This window comes from Macaca mulatta, chromosome 8 (genome assembly GCF_049350105.2).
Source record: "Macaca mulatta isolate MMU2019108-1 chromosome 8, T2T-MMU8v2.0, whole genome shotgun sequence".
Taxonomy (NCBI): Eukaryota; Metazoa; Chordata; class Mammalia; order Primates; family Cercopithecidae; genus Macaca; species Macaca mulatta.
Window position 1 is genome coordinate 94,783,837 of NC_133413.1, and position 13,104 is coordinate 94,796,940.

Genomic DNA, 13,104 nt, shown 5'->3' on the forward strand with positions numbered 1-13,104 from the left:
CTTACATCGTTGCAAGGATAATGATAAGTAATCTCAAAAGATAAGCATGTGGATTTGGATACTTCTAGGAATGCTTTTAACCTTGACATCCTGTCGGATCCTTAAGGATACAGTTCTATTCAATATTAGAGCCATTTTTTTCTGATTTGATCATTCCACAATGTTTTCATGTATGAAAGCATCACATTGCACCCAATAAACATGTGTAACTATTCTTTATCAATTAAAAATAAAATAAAACTTTTTAAAAAGCTGCCCTTTTATTTGGGCTTCTTATTGAAATATTTGTCCTTAAAACTGTTTAGGACCTTACTTCTTCCTCTTGACAGGATTCTGAGTCTTCATAGAACACATAACCAAATTACCCAGTGCTTCTTCCAAAGCAAAAAATGTACCCAGTTACTGATGTCTACCCTACATCACACCACTTTGAGGGAGTGACCTGGCTCTCCACCTGATTGACGCGTACAAATCAGACCCTAAATTTTCACAAGTGATATCATTTCTACTACCTGAACGCTTGGTATCTTGAGCATATGAATTGCTATTCAGCACTCTATCAGCACTTCAAGCATCTGTCAAATAATTCAACCATGATTTGACTGTGATACAGAACTGGGGAAAGGATTGCTTGAAAATCTGATATTTATCAATATGTAGGGGATACCTTAACTGTCTGTTACTCCAGCTTCTCAGAAACCAAACCCTGTGTAGTTACAGAATAGATAGAAAACAGAATCCTGCAGAAATGCTTTTACTAAGTTGAGATTTAATACTAGCTTCTCAATCTTTATATAAAGATAATATGTAAATATTTCTTTGAAAGTCTTTCTTTATGGCAAAAGTATCATTACAAGTATCTAATAATAAACTCTTTTGAGATTTTGGTACTAAAATAAAGTTAATATTGCCTAGTAAATTTATGTGTTTCCTTCATTAGCCAATGAGACCAAAGGTTCTCAGGTGAAATAATATTTTGTTGATGAAACTAATTCATGCCAGATGCCGGCTATATTGATTTCTCTGAAAACTTTAGGAAATTTTGTTTTATTATAATAAAAAAACTTTAAGTTTTTTTGAAAACTTAAGGATAATTAAGTAGAATCAATTATGAATCAGTTTACATTTTAATCTGAATTTAAAATATTGAGAATCTTTACAAATAATATGTAAAGATTGATATACTGCTTTTCTGTGATGTGAGGCTTAACTGGAATGTTGGCATATTTGTAAGTTTGTTGTTTGAAATATTCATATTTTGTCCAGTGGCTTACTCGTAGTTCATTATATTTTTATTTGGAAAGCCTGTGTTTGATCTTTGCTCCTGTTTTCTCTGGAGCTTGAAATGAATAAAACAACAAATAATTTACTACCCTGAAGTCAAACAGCTGAGGGCTGTGATCTTCTCAGGTCTTAACAAGTTTGACCCCCACTACATTGAAGAGGGAGAAATATCCACAGGGGAAAAAGAAGGAATTTGGGGATTACAAACATATACATATCATGTACATAATCACTATTTCCTATAATTATGTTTACCAAATGCCTATTTACACATTTGTTAGCATACAAATTTCTGTCCTATCTCACCCTACGTACATACCCAGAATATGTATAGGAAGATATAAGAGATCTGAGTTCTGAGAGAGAGTAAGAAGAGAGCAGAGGGTATCAGAGGAAATTAAGAATATAAAACAGAAAAGTTATATAAAAACAACCTATTTATGGTTTCAATGAGACCAAAAAGAGTACAGATCTGTACATACTACAACTTAATCAACTGTTTCCTGTAATTATTTTTTTTTTTTTACCAAATATCTATTCACACATTTGTGAGTACAAAGGATGCAAATGAGTAAATATTAATTATTTAAATGTTCAGCTCTCTCATAAGAGGCTGCAGAGAATATTGTCACATGATTTGTCATGATGAAATTATTTTAATATACTTACCTTTGAAAAACTCTTAATTTCATTCCTAGAAAAGGAAATTTTATCTTCCACTTTTAAGATTATTACTGATAAAAATACATAATTTACTAAATTTCACAGATATTAGAAGTCTTATTGACAGGAGACCGAGACTTGATAATAATCAACTGATGCCATATGTTCATCTTTTGATTGCTATAATCTTTAAACAAAGAACAAATGAATAACCCTTAACTCAAAAAAATAATTCCACAGTTTAATTAAATTAATATTGATACTTAAAATCCACATAATCTCTAAATCTAAGGTTTTTAAAATGAAAACAAGTAAACGAAGAGAAAATATAACAGAATAATAACTTCAGCTCTCCATACCTGTAGGTTCTGAATCCTCACAGATTTAATCAACCATGAATTGAAAATATTTTGGGAAAAAAACCCAATAAAACAATAAAGAATACAAATTTAAAAGCAATATAGTATGACAACTATTCACATAGTATTTACATTGCACTAAGTATTATAAGTAATCTAGAGATGATTTAAAGTATGAGGAAGTGCATAAGTTATATGCAAATACTGTATCATCTTAAAACTTGAGCATTTTGCTACTTGAGGAAGCAGTCCCCCATATCTAGGGATGACTTTATATCATGGTATACAAAGAAACAACTTCATACCTTAAAATCTTGTGGGTGGACAGTAAAATGTCAGTTTTCTCTGTACATCTTCAAGATTCTTCTACTTAAAATTACTTTTGCAGTGAAATCAGTCTGGTCATTCACATCAACAAATCTCTTGATTTTTAGACATAAATAAAGATAATTTTTTCTGTTTTTTTCTCTCTCTTTTTAAAAAATGTTACTTCTTCTGATTTAGAGTTTTGTTAACCTCAGCAACATTGTTTCCTCGAGTTTTTAGGCAAAAACATACTGGAAAGTCTGCAATATTTTTCTAATGTGCTTTTGCCATATGTCTTTTAAGACTCATCTGTATGACCCAAATCTGTCCAGTGTTTGCACTTGTCATACATTTCTCAAGTATTATTTTGGAGATTTTCCAGGCCCGCAGTGTTCTTGGTCATACAATTTTCCTTTATCTTTCCTTCTCTCTTTTGTATCCTTACTTTCTCCATGTATTTTTAAATTAACAATATTTTTAACCTGTGGAACCTTTTCAGGTGCCTATTTTTGGCTCCAGAATAGTAGTACTTATATCTTTAGATCCTAAAATCTGAAGAAGCATCTTGGATGAATTCACAGCTGCTAAATTTATCAAGTGACATTTTAAACTCTGTTTAGAATGGATTATTATCAGATCAGTAATCAGTGAATAATAGCAAATGATGCAGAATCCTAAACATGTTCTTTTTTCTCTCTGTGCCTCACGTATATTTATTAGGAAACACCTCAATGATTTCTTGATTTCTTGTGTACACACCCTGTCACTATTGTAGGCTATTGTATCATAGAATTATAATCCATGTATTTAATTCAAAATAAACATATTTATACAATAATACTAGTAGACATTAATTTGTTCTACATTAACTTTCTAGAGAATAGACATTTTATTAATTTAATACGGAAATAAATGAGTGTACCTAAATCATAGTAAAGCTTAATGTATTATATATTTTAGTCTACCTATCAGAATTTTTTGAATCCATTAATATAAAATGTGAAGAGTGAAATAAAACACTTGGGCCTTTTGGACGGTGGAGGGTAGGAAGAGGGAGAGGATCAGGAGAAATAAGTAATGGGTACTAGGCTTGATACCTGGGTGATGAAATAATCTATACAACAAACCCCCGTGACACAAGTTTACCGACGCAACAAACCTACACTTGTACCCAGAACTTAAAGTAAAAGTTAAAAATATGTAAAAAACAGTTAAAACATATTAAAAATTAAATTACACAGAAATTGTGATAGTGCTTCTTGCTTTATTTTACTCATGACATATTATAATGTTAATATTTGTTTTCATATATTTTCTTTGGTTATTTGTACACATTATTTCATATGTCTTGGTATTTGTAGTTTCTCCAAACAAAAATATTTGAAAAAGTGCAATCAGACATTGAAAGAGAAGTATCAGTGAAGTATATTCATAGGCAGAGATAGGACAAATAAGGAAAAAAATTGATCAAACATAAAAGTCATAAAGTTATGAAAAAAATTAGCAGGCGAAATGAAAGAAAATGATTTGAGAGTACTGAATGTAAAACTATGCATTTAAACCATGATATTCTAACCTAATTTCTAAGTATATATTTATATGTTTTATATATATATAGTTGTGGTTTATATATCTTCATTATTTTCTTGTGGAGACAAACATTGAGGTTACATAGCACAAATTTTAAAATAGATTTTTTTCCCTCAGTTATCATCATTTATTTGTTTTATCTTACATTTAGTGTACTTTTTCAATTATACCATGACTTAGTTTGGAATGGACATCAACAGGAACAGTTTACATGAAAACTTTGTTTTAAAAAGTCTCTATAGTTAACTCCTGAAGACATAACCATGATAACATGGCCACATCTTTTGTACAGATTTTTTTGTTAAGAAAAATTTAACCCCCTCACCTCTGCATTTCGTACATTTTCTTCATGTATTTTATAGAATCAAAAAAGTGAATATAAATATGTGTACTGCAATTGTTATTTGTGGCAGTAATAGAACTAAATTAACTCTCACAAATCTATTTCAGATCTCCTGAATTTGAGCAAATCATGTCTTTGTTAATTGGCTTTGATGACATTATTGAAAAGTATTCAGTATCTTTGATGTATTTTTTGAATTTTTTTATTCTAGCTGTAAAACCAGATATACTTTTGGTTCAATCCTGTTTTTTCTATGTACTAACAATACAATCTCGTATAAATTACTCAAAATCTCTGACTTTATTTTTCTAATAGTTAAAATGAGTATAATGTCAATGTCATGGAGCTGTTACAAAAACTAAATGAGTGGCTATACTTTCTGAATACCAGTTGCCTCAACCTGACTTTGTTTACTCTTTTTTATAATGCAGTGATACAACCCAAAAATATGAAAATGGCACATTGGAAATAAATGATAGTGGAATATTTTGAGTACTCTACTGTTAATTATGTAAGTAAATGGGAAAAGTGCAGGGAGGATATTGATGTCTTGCTTTTCTTCAGCAGAGCTGCATTTAACATAAAGGGGAGTCATTTTATTGAATAATAAAAGACTGACAATCATTGTGATTGGCTGACAGCCATTACTGCAGTGTAATTCTAAATAGCTTGTTTTTCAAAGTTCTTCTTGAACAACTCTTTAAATTCCAGACATTGCCCAGCCTGGTTGAAAGGTTCAAAACTCATTTTTAAAGTGAAGTTTTTCACATTTGAATACCACTGTGATATGAATGATGGAAAAATATATGCATTAAAATATTTTCTTCCTAAATGTTTAGATCAGATATATTTTCAGATGGAAGAGAAAATGTGGAAAATTTAACAAACCAAGTTTTAAATCCTAGATAAAATTCATTCAGGAGTTATGGAAGAAAAAGATCACGTGTAAAGAGATCTTACTTAAAAAAAAAAAAAAGTCCAACATGTTTTACAGTGAAAGCACAATATTTGATCTGTATTAACCAGCTTAAAATCCTGTGATTTCCGAGTACAACTCAAGGCTTCCAAAGTTATCAAATCCACTTTGATGTATTCATCTCTCTCAGTCAGTATTTCTAATCAACAATCCTCCCTGGAAAGTATGTATAATAAGTGGGTGTACAGTTGGCAACTCACCAAAATAAATATTTAATGATATTGTAATGGCTATTTTAAATCTCGTTTATTTAAATTGCAGATTAAAACTTTATTTGGCCAATGAATTTCTAAGCACAATGTTTGAGAACCATATTTGCTACTGAAGCTCTGTGTGAAGGATGTGTACTTAATTTTCAGAATGTCGAGGTTAGATCATCTCTGGTGGAGGCATTTTATCTGAAACGTCAGCATTGGAAACCTTGAGATAAAGATCGGAAGCAGGAATCTGTGAAGTGCAGAATTGTGTTAACTGCTCATTCTCAAACATAGAGATGCCAATTAATTCCACACAACCTAGATTCAAAGCAGCACAGGGAAATGGTCCTGAGGTGAGTATTGTACAAAAATGAAGAAAAATAGATGCGTTCCAGCGTCCACAAAGCTGATTCTTCAACAGGCAGTAATAGAAGCCCAACGCACCCAGCGATTGGCTGATGGCATCTTTGTTCAGGCGATCGATCAGCGCCCTAACCCAGATGCTGGGTGAAGAAATTCCTCTCCCACCCTCACCTTCAGAATCCACTGCTCAGCCACCTGGGTTCCCACGGGGTGCGCCACCGCCTCACTGCTGGTACACGTCTCCCCCTCTCGACCGCCAAGTGCTTGCTCCCTCCAGGCAAGCATTCACACAATGGACTCACTTGTTTCCCTTGCCCCTCTCCTTTGACTTCCAGCCTCAACCAACAACTTGAGCAAGAGTCAAGCAGGAGTCTCTGCCATAGAGCATAGACCCGTAGAGCTTTCCAGACCAGCTCAGAAGCACGCGCGCACACACAGACAAAACAAACAATGCCTGGTCCACGAATGAATAAATTGAAGACACTCATGCCCCCACCCACCGCTCCGCAACCCGCAGAAAGAAACCCGGGACGGGGTTTCCTAAATAAGAGATTATGTTGTGTCTTTCAAACTGCAAGCATTCCCCCTTGAAGACGGCGAAAGAGAGGCTGTGCGTTCAGTTGGCAATAAAGATTGACGGTGGCTTTGCCCGTGACAACGCCCCCAGCATCGCGCTGAGCCAGGTTCCCTGAGAATCGGGAGGGGGAAACGCAGATCTAGGGAGGAGGGAACAGCAGAGGCAAAGGGAGCTTGGGAGGGATGGGAAATGGAAGATCAGGGGGGAAAAAAAAAACAACGAATGAGTGAATCTGGGCTTGAATAGTAAAACTTCCAGAGAGAAGAGGATGGGATCTCTCCCCAGGTGAGATCTCTCCCCTCGAGATGAAATATAGATGAAATACACAAGGAAGTGGCAAGCAACAACTTTCAGGTGAGCAGCAAGTTGTGCACCTCCTCTCAAGGCTCTGGATCAGCACCCTCTGAGCTCCCCCCACAGCACACACTCCCAATCCGAGGCGGCGGCGGCAGCAACAGAGGCAGCAGCATCAATCGCGGCAGCGGCGGCAGAGGCGGCGGCAGCTGCGCGCCTCGGGCCCAACCCCGCTCGGCTCCCCCTCTCGCCGGCGCCCTGCCTGTCTTGCGTGTGCGTGTGCGTGTGCTCAGCCTCAGCGTGAGGGGCACCTGCTCGTCTGGGCTCACAGCGGAGGCAGCCTTGCCGCGAGCTGCCGCTGCCGCTGCTGCCGCCACTGGTGCTGCCGCTCGCAGGCGCCAGGCTCCCCGTCGCCGCCGCCGCCGCCGACGCCGCCTCGCCAGCCAGAGTTGGGCTCCGTGGGCTTCCCCCCTCGCAGCCTGGGTCCTTCCCCGCTGCCTGCAAGTCAGCCTGGCTCCGAGTCACGTGTCAGTGCCTGAGGCAGAGACTGCGAGGAAAAAAACGCGCTTCATTCCTTCTTCCACCGCCATACTGTATTTTATACTAAATCTCATTTTTATTACAACATTTTACTCCCGCTCGGTGAGTACCTTCTCAGTGGCATTCTTGTCCTATTCTTTTTTTTTGTCCTTTTTTTTGTTTTTTGTTTTTTGTTTTTGTTTTTGTTTTTGTTTTTTTCTTTTTTTCCACTTCTTTGATTATTGTTTATATTTGGGAAAGCTGGAGGAGCATGATTTTGAGCCTTTTCCTGAATCCAAGTTTTTCTAGCATGCGATCGTTCTGTAGACAAGGCGCTGTGTCTCGGAGTCCGCGGCGACCGTGCCCGCTGGGAGCGTCTCCCAAGTCCAGCAAAATGTGCAACTGGTTTTATGGAAAAAGCGATGTGAAGTATGGTGCCTATTTTTTTCCTTTGTAAAAATAAAAAGCATGTTTCTAACTCTTTTTTTTGCATACTCTTTTTCTGATAACATTTTTGTATAGGTGGGATTTTACGGCAGTGTTTACAAGTTTGTGGTCTTGCAATACTGGTGCAAACCACTGAGCAAAGACATTAATTTTATATTTTTGTGCCCTTTTTGGAAGCCGGTGAGAACAAATTCGTTTTTTTCCCTCCTGTTTTTGATACCCATTGATAACATGAAACTTTTCTTACAGCTGGTGACTGGGATCATTTTTAAGCAAAATACTTTTTTCCTCCTTTAAATTAACTATGACTTTTGCACATTTGACTTTTTTAAAAAAACCGAGATAATTTTATGATAGATATCCTGATATCTATATCTATATTGTCCCTTATTTCTCCCCCTTCCCTCCCCGTAAATCAATTTTCAAATGATGGCAGTGGAAGGTTTTTCTGGAAAAAAAAAAAAAAAAAAAGAAGTGCGGTTTGGTTTCCTTGTCAACGGAGGATGAAGTGAACAGCTGAGCAGCTCGCAGAGAGCAGGTACTTGGTCCCCTTGGAGGCGTTTCCCGGGTGTGCAGTGGCAACACTGGTCCTAGCAAAGAAATGTGTGAGTGTGAGTGTGTGTGTGTGTGTGTGTGTTTGCGCGCGCGCATCTCCGGGCAGTGTCCGCGCCGGAGGTGGGGAGAGCCGCGCCGGGAGCCAGGGAAAACCAAAGTCAGTTCCCGGCTTCAGGATCGTTTTCTAGATGTGCACAAAATACAGTCCCCTCCCCCCACCCCCCACCGTGAGCTGCGCCCAGGTCATCTCCCGGCTGGGCGGGTGGTGTCTGCGCTGCGGGCGGCGCCGGCCGGGCACTAGGTGGCCAGCGGGCCCTGTAAGTTCTCCGAGGGCCACTTGCACAGCAGGAGGGGCGAGGGCCGTGTACGTGGCGCAGGCCGTCGGGCCGGCTAGAGGGGACCCCCAGAGCACCCGGGAGATGGGGGAAGAAGCGGCAGAGACCGCATCTTCCGGAGGGACTGGCTCCAGGCCACGCGGGCCGGAGCTCGAGACATTTCCAGAGCCTTGAGGATGGCACCGGCCCCCGCACGCTCAACTCCTGCTCCTCCTCTTCGCAATGAGTAAACGACGCAGTAGGTCTTTCCCAGCCTATTTTGCTTTTCCAAAGGGCTTTGCTTTCTTAGTGGTGCTGTCTTTGGATCTTTTCTTTATGCCTGTTGTGTTGCGTTGGTTTTAAGTGCCTGCTGGTGTCGTCTTCCAGGGAATGGGGAAATAGTTTCTTATAAGATGGTCACTTGGGTTTAATGTTGAGGACGACGCTGTTAGTTTGCAGTAATGACCCTACAGCTCTAAGGTATAAAAATGCCCCTTATTTAAATTTTATTAGAGGGAGAGTTTTCCCTCTTTTTAACCACCTAATACTGGCTCTAAAGGTTTTCCCCTGAGAACTGTGTACAGGGCAGGAGTGAGGGGTTAGTGATAGAGGTGATGATTTCGTGTGTTGGTAGCATTGAAATACTCAGTGTTGAATGTATTCTATTATATTTTATGATTATCCTGTTACATGTTTTCAATATAATTTAGCATTACTTTTCAGAGATGGACCAGTTCGCAATAAAAAGCCTTTTCTGTATTTAACACTGTGACAGAATCTGCTGGAAATTTTTCTGTCCAAATAAATTTCGTAAAGGCATACATCTTAAAATCTGGAGAGTCACCATTATTTAAATACTTTGATTTTCTTACCTTTCCCCCCCTTAAATGAAAAGCTTAGCTTTAAATTATCATGTGTATGTAGTTTGGATTCTGTAAAATAAACATAAGGCAAATGAAACAACTTTTTACCTCTCGGATGAAGTTTTCTTCTGGGTAACTACAGAAATAAAAACTGACTCCAGCATACAGAGGGGCCCATGACAAAGGGGTTTATAACATACACTGGCTTTTTCAAGCAAATATTTCACTGTCTGTAACCTCAGTTTGTGGAATGAAAAGTTTTATGCCTTATTTTTTACTCTTTGTGGTCAAAAAGTAAGGAGTGCAAAGGGCCATTTATCTGTAGAAGATTAAAAGTTAGTGTAATATCTGGAAAGCTATATATATTTTTTATTCACAACTCATGCAAGTATCTCAAAAGTCTTTGGACATTTCATTGTATGTGAGGTATTTTGTTCTCACAGTAGCTTTTCCCTGTGAAGGAAATCCTCTTGCGTTTATATAAAGAAGATAGTTTATGTCACTGTCTGTGGACACCATATTTGATATCTTGATGTGTATAGTTCTAAGATTTGAAGCCAATATGATGGCACTAAGCCTGAAATTAGGATTTTCTTATTTTGTATAGTGAGCTAATTACTAAAATATATGGTTCAAACAGCTAACATATGGTTCAAATAGCTAACATAAAACATTTAAAAAGCCATTTGCAACATTCTGTGATTTTAAAAATCATTTAAATTATAACAATGTATGTACATAGAAGTGCTTATTTATTAAAAAGCAAGACAATTTGTGTGTATAATATATTTTTGTATGTTTTATGTGTTGTATGTCGTTTAGTTCTTTTAAGAGAGAGAGAGACAGAGCAAGCAAGCAAGAAAGAGCTTGAGTGATCGAACCTGCATTTTCATTAAGAGTATCAGTTGCTGCCCTAAGGTAGAGGTAGTTTGTGTCTTAAGATTGGACAAAACACTAGCTGTATTGTATGATCTTTCCCAATGAGATTGAAACCATTAATGGGACCAAAGACGATTTTAATGTGAGGACAGACAGGTAGTTGGGCTTTAATTTCTGTAACTTAAGACCGTTCTAAGAACCTTTGGTTATCTATGTTTTCATTTATTTAAGATTCATTTTTGATTATATTGTATACTTGTATTACATTTGTGCCTATTACATTCAAAATTTTCAAATTTCTTCCTGTGTGAATCATACTGGGAATTCTACAACTCTTAAACTGGCCACCTGTTTAGTTTTTGATTTAAAATTGTTGAAGGTAGTATCCTACATTTAGCACCGCCTACTGGCTTCTCGTGGAAAAAATACATTTTTTCATTCGCCAAGAAACCCACAGGGATTTACATCAATTTAATTGTGCAGATCTTTTCAACTGCTTACTGAGAGAGAAGGAGGGAAAAAAAGTTTGTATGCTGTAAGGAGAGAGGGTTTCCAGGGTAAAGGCAGGGACCGAGGGAAAGAAGACCCACAAACTAAATTGGCATTGGATCACTATCTGACCTCAAACATTTTACTGTCTAAACTGTGACAAAGAAATAATCACAAAATGAAAACTATTAAATTTTCTAGGACTTTCTATGGGATAATAAAATGTGGGTATTGTTTAAAATCTTGGATTACTAAATTAATTTTACAGTGTCTTTCTCAATCGATATAAAGAAAGAAAGTTCTAGTTGGAATTCTGTCTTGAGTGTGTGGTCTGTCGAATAATATTTAAATGAATAACTTTTCATCATTGAAGATTAACAATTAATTATTTTTATATGTATTTTTCATGGACATAAACAATCACGTAGCACCCTAATTTTTTTCTTAACATGCATCAAATAGTCGCACTGTGTTGTTGTATATACAAGGGGGAAAAGTTCCAAACATACAATTATAAAGACACATCCTTAGCCATAATAGATGCGTTACCTTTCTTAAAAATGATAGTTGGTTTATTTTCTCTAATTTGTATGAAAGTCTAGTGGCTGAAAGAGCTACTATAATAATACAAACAAATGATGCCTTCAGAATATAAAAATTATTAATTAGAAAAATAATTTGATATGCTAAACATTTTCTTCCTGGTTAAAAGAAATGTGAAATATTTGGATAGCTGTTTCTTAAATGCCGTATTTACTTATTTTAAGAGCCAGTAGTAAGTATATAGAAATTCCAGTGAGAAGTATATGTCTGTTGCATTTTTGCAACTCTACGCCAGTAAAAGTGTGGTCATATTTTGTTTACTGTTTAGTGATAGTGTAAGCAACCAAGTAGGGCATTCATTGATATAACTACATTTCAAGTCTTCAAAAAGCTCCATTATGGAAGTAGAAGAGAAGTGAAGTGGATATGTAAGATTGAATATTAAGAACAAATTTGAGAAAAATATTTCAATTACAATTGATTTTTCTCTCTGACTTTTGAAACTTTAATTTTTATTTTAGTTATTTTTATTTTTTCTTTCCAACTTTTAGTTTCAAGGGGTACATGTACAGTTTTGTTACATGGCTAAACTGCATGTCACAGGGGTTTGCTGTACAGATAGTCTTATCACACATGAAATCTTTATTTTTAAATAATGATTAGCTGAGATTTAAAAATAATTATTTCTTCTTTTATCATACTGTCATTATGACAATTCTGTGTTTTGCTATGAAAACCTGAAGTAATGATTAATTTTATTCTTCAAATTTTTATGGACTTCCAGAAAGTAAATAATAACATGTTTAAAAAGGTCCTTATCGATCTGCAGTTATTGTTATTATTCTCTTATTACTATTACTGTCTACTTCCAGTGACTTGTACAAATGCTTGTAAAGATCCTATTTCTATAATTCAGTATGATTCTTTGATTTAATAAATTTCTGTTCAGTAATTGGCAGGCAATATAAACTTTCATTTTATTGGCAATAAAAAGTTTATTTTGCTACATCATGATTTTGAAAACAATATTCAATAACATGTAAGCAAACCTGATTTCTGAATGTATCAATAGCAAGTTACACTGTTAACAAATTTACATAATTATACTTGTCATCACCCTTCCTTAAATTAAATTTTGATGTGCAGACTATGTAGATATAACACAGCTGTTGCCAACTTTAGTAGTTTTGCTTATCCTCATTGCTTTTAGATTTTCCATCATACATTGGTAATTTTGTTTTCTTTTGTTAGACTTATGTTAAATATCAAACTTACCTTGTGGAAAATTGACTTTGTGTTTTTCTAAATTCTTCCGTACATTTAAAATTATTTTTGTGTGTTAGTTTTGAATTATCTTGCTATTTTTCGGGGACTGAGTCCTGGAAAATAAAGAGGGATTGGTTTAATATCTTTTTCTCTCCATTTGTAGCCACAGAGGTGGTAGTTGGAGGACTTCAGTTATAGTATTTAGGATTTATATTTTCTGGACTGTCCTTGCAGACTCCTCAGCTGGGGTCAAGACTCTAAGAGTTATTTATTTGAT

The 13,104-nt window shown here is 36.1% G+C and overlaps 1 protein-coding gene across 9 annotated transcripts in view; it reads left to right on the forward strand.

Moving 5' to 3' along the window:
* The first annotated feature begins 6,793 nt into the window (after positions 1-6,793).
* The window catches only part of RALYL (RALY RNA binding protein like), a 735,427-nt gene continuing 729,116 nt past the window's right edge, over positions 6,794-13,104 (forward strand). For 2 of the 9 annotated variants that reach the window (XM_077942450.1, XM_077942452.1), the window contains exon 1: positions 7,280-8,456. Coding sequence is in view for 2 of the 9 variants with exons in the window: in XM_077942449.1 (XP_077798575.1) it covers positions 9,031-9,046 (16 nt within the window). In the remaining 7 variants the exon portion in view is untranslated. 9 annotated transcript variants of the gene reach the window in all.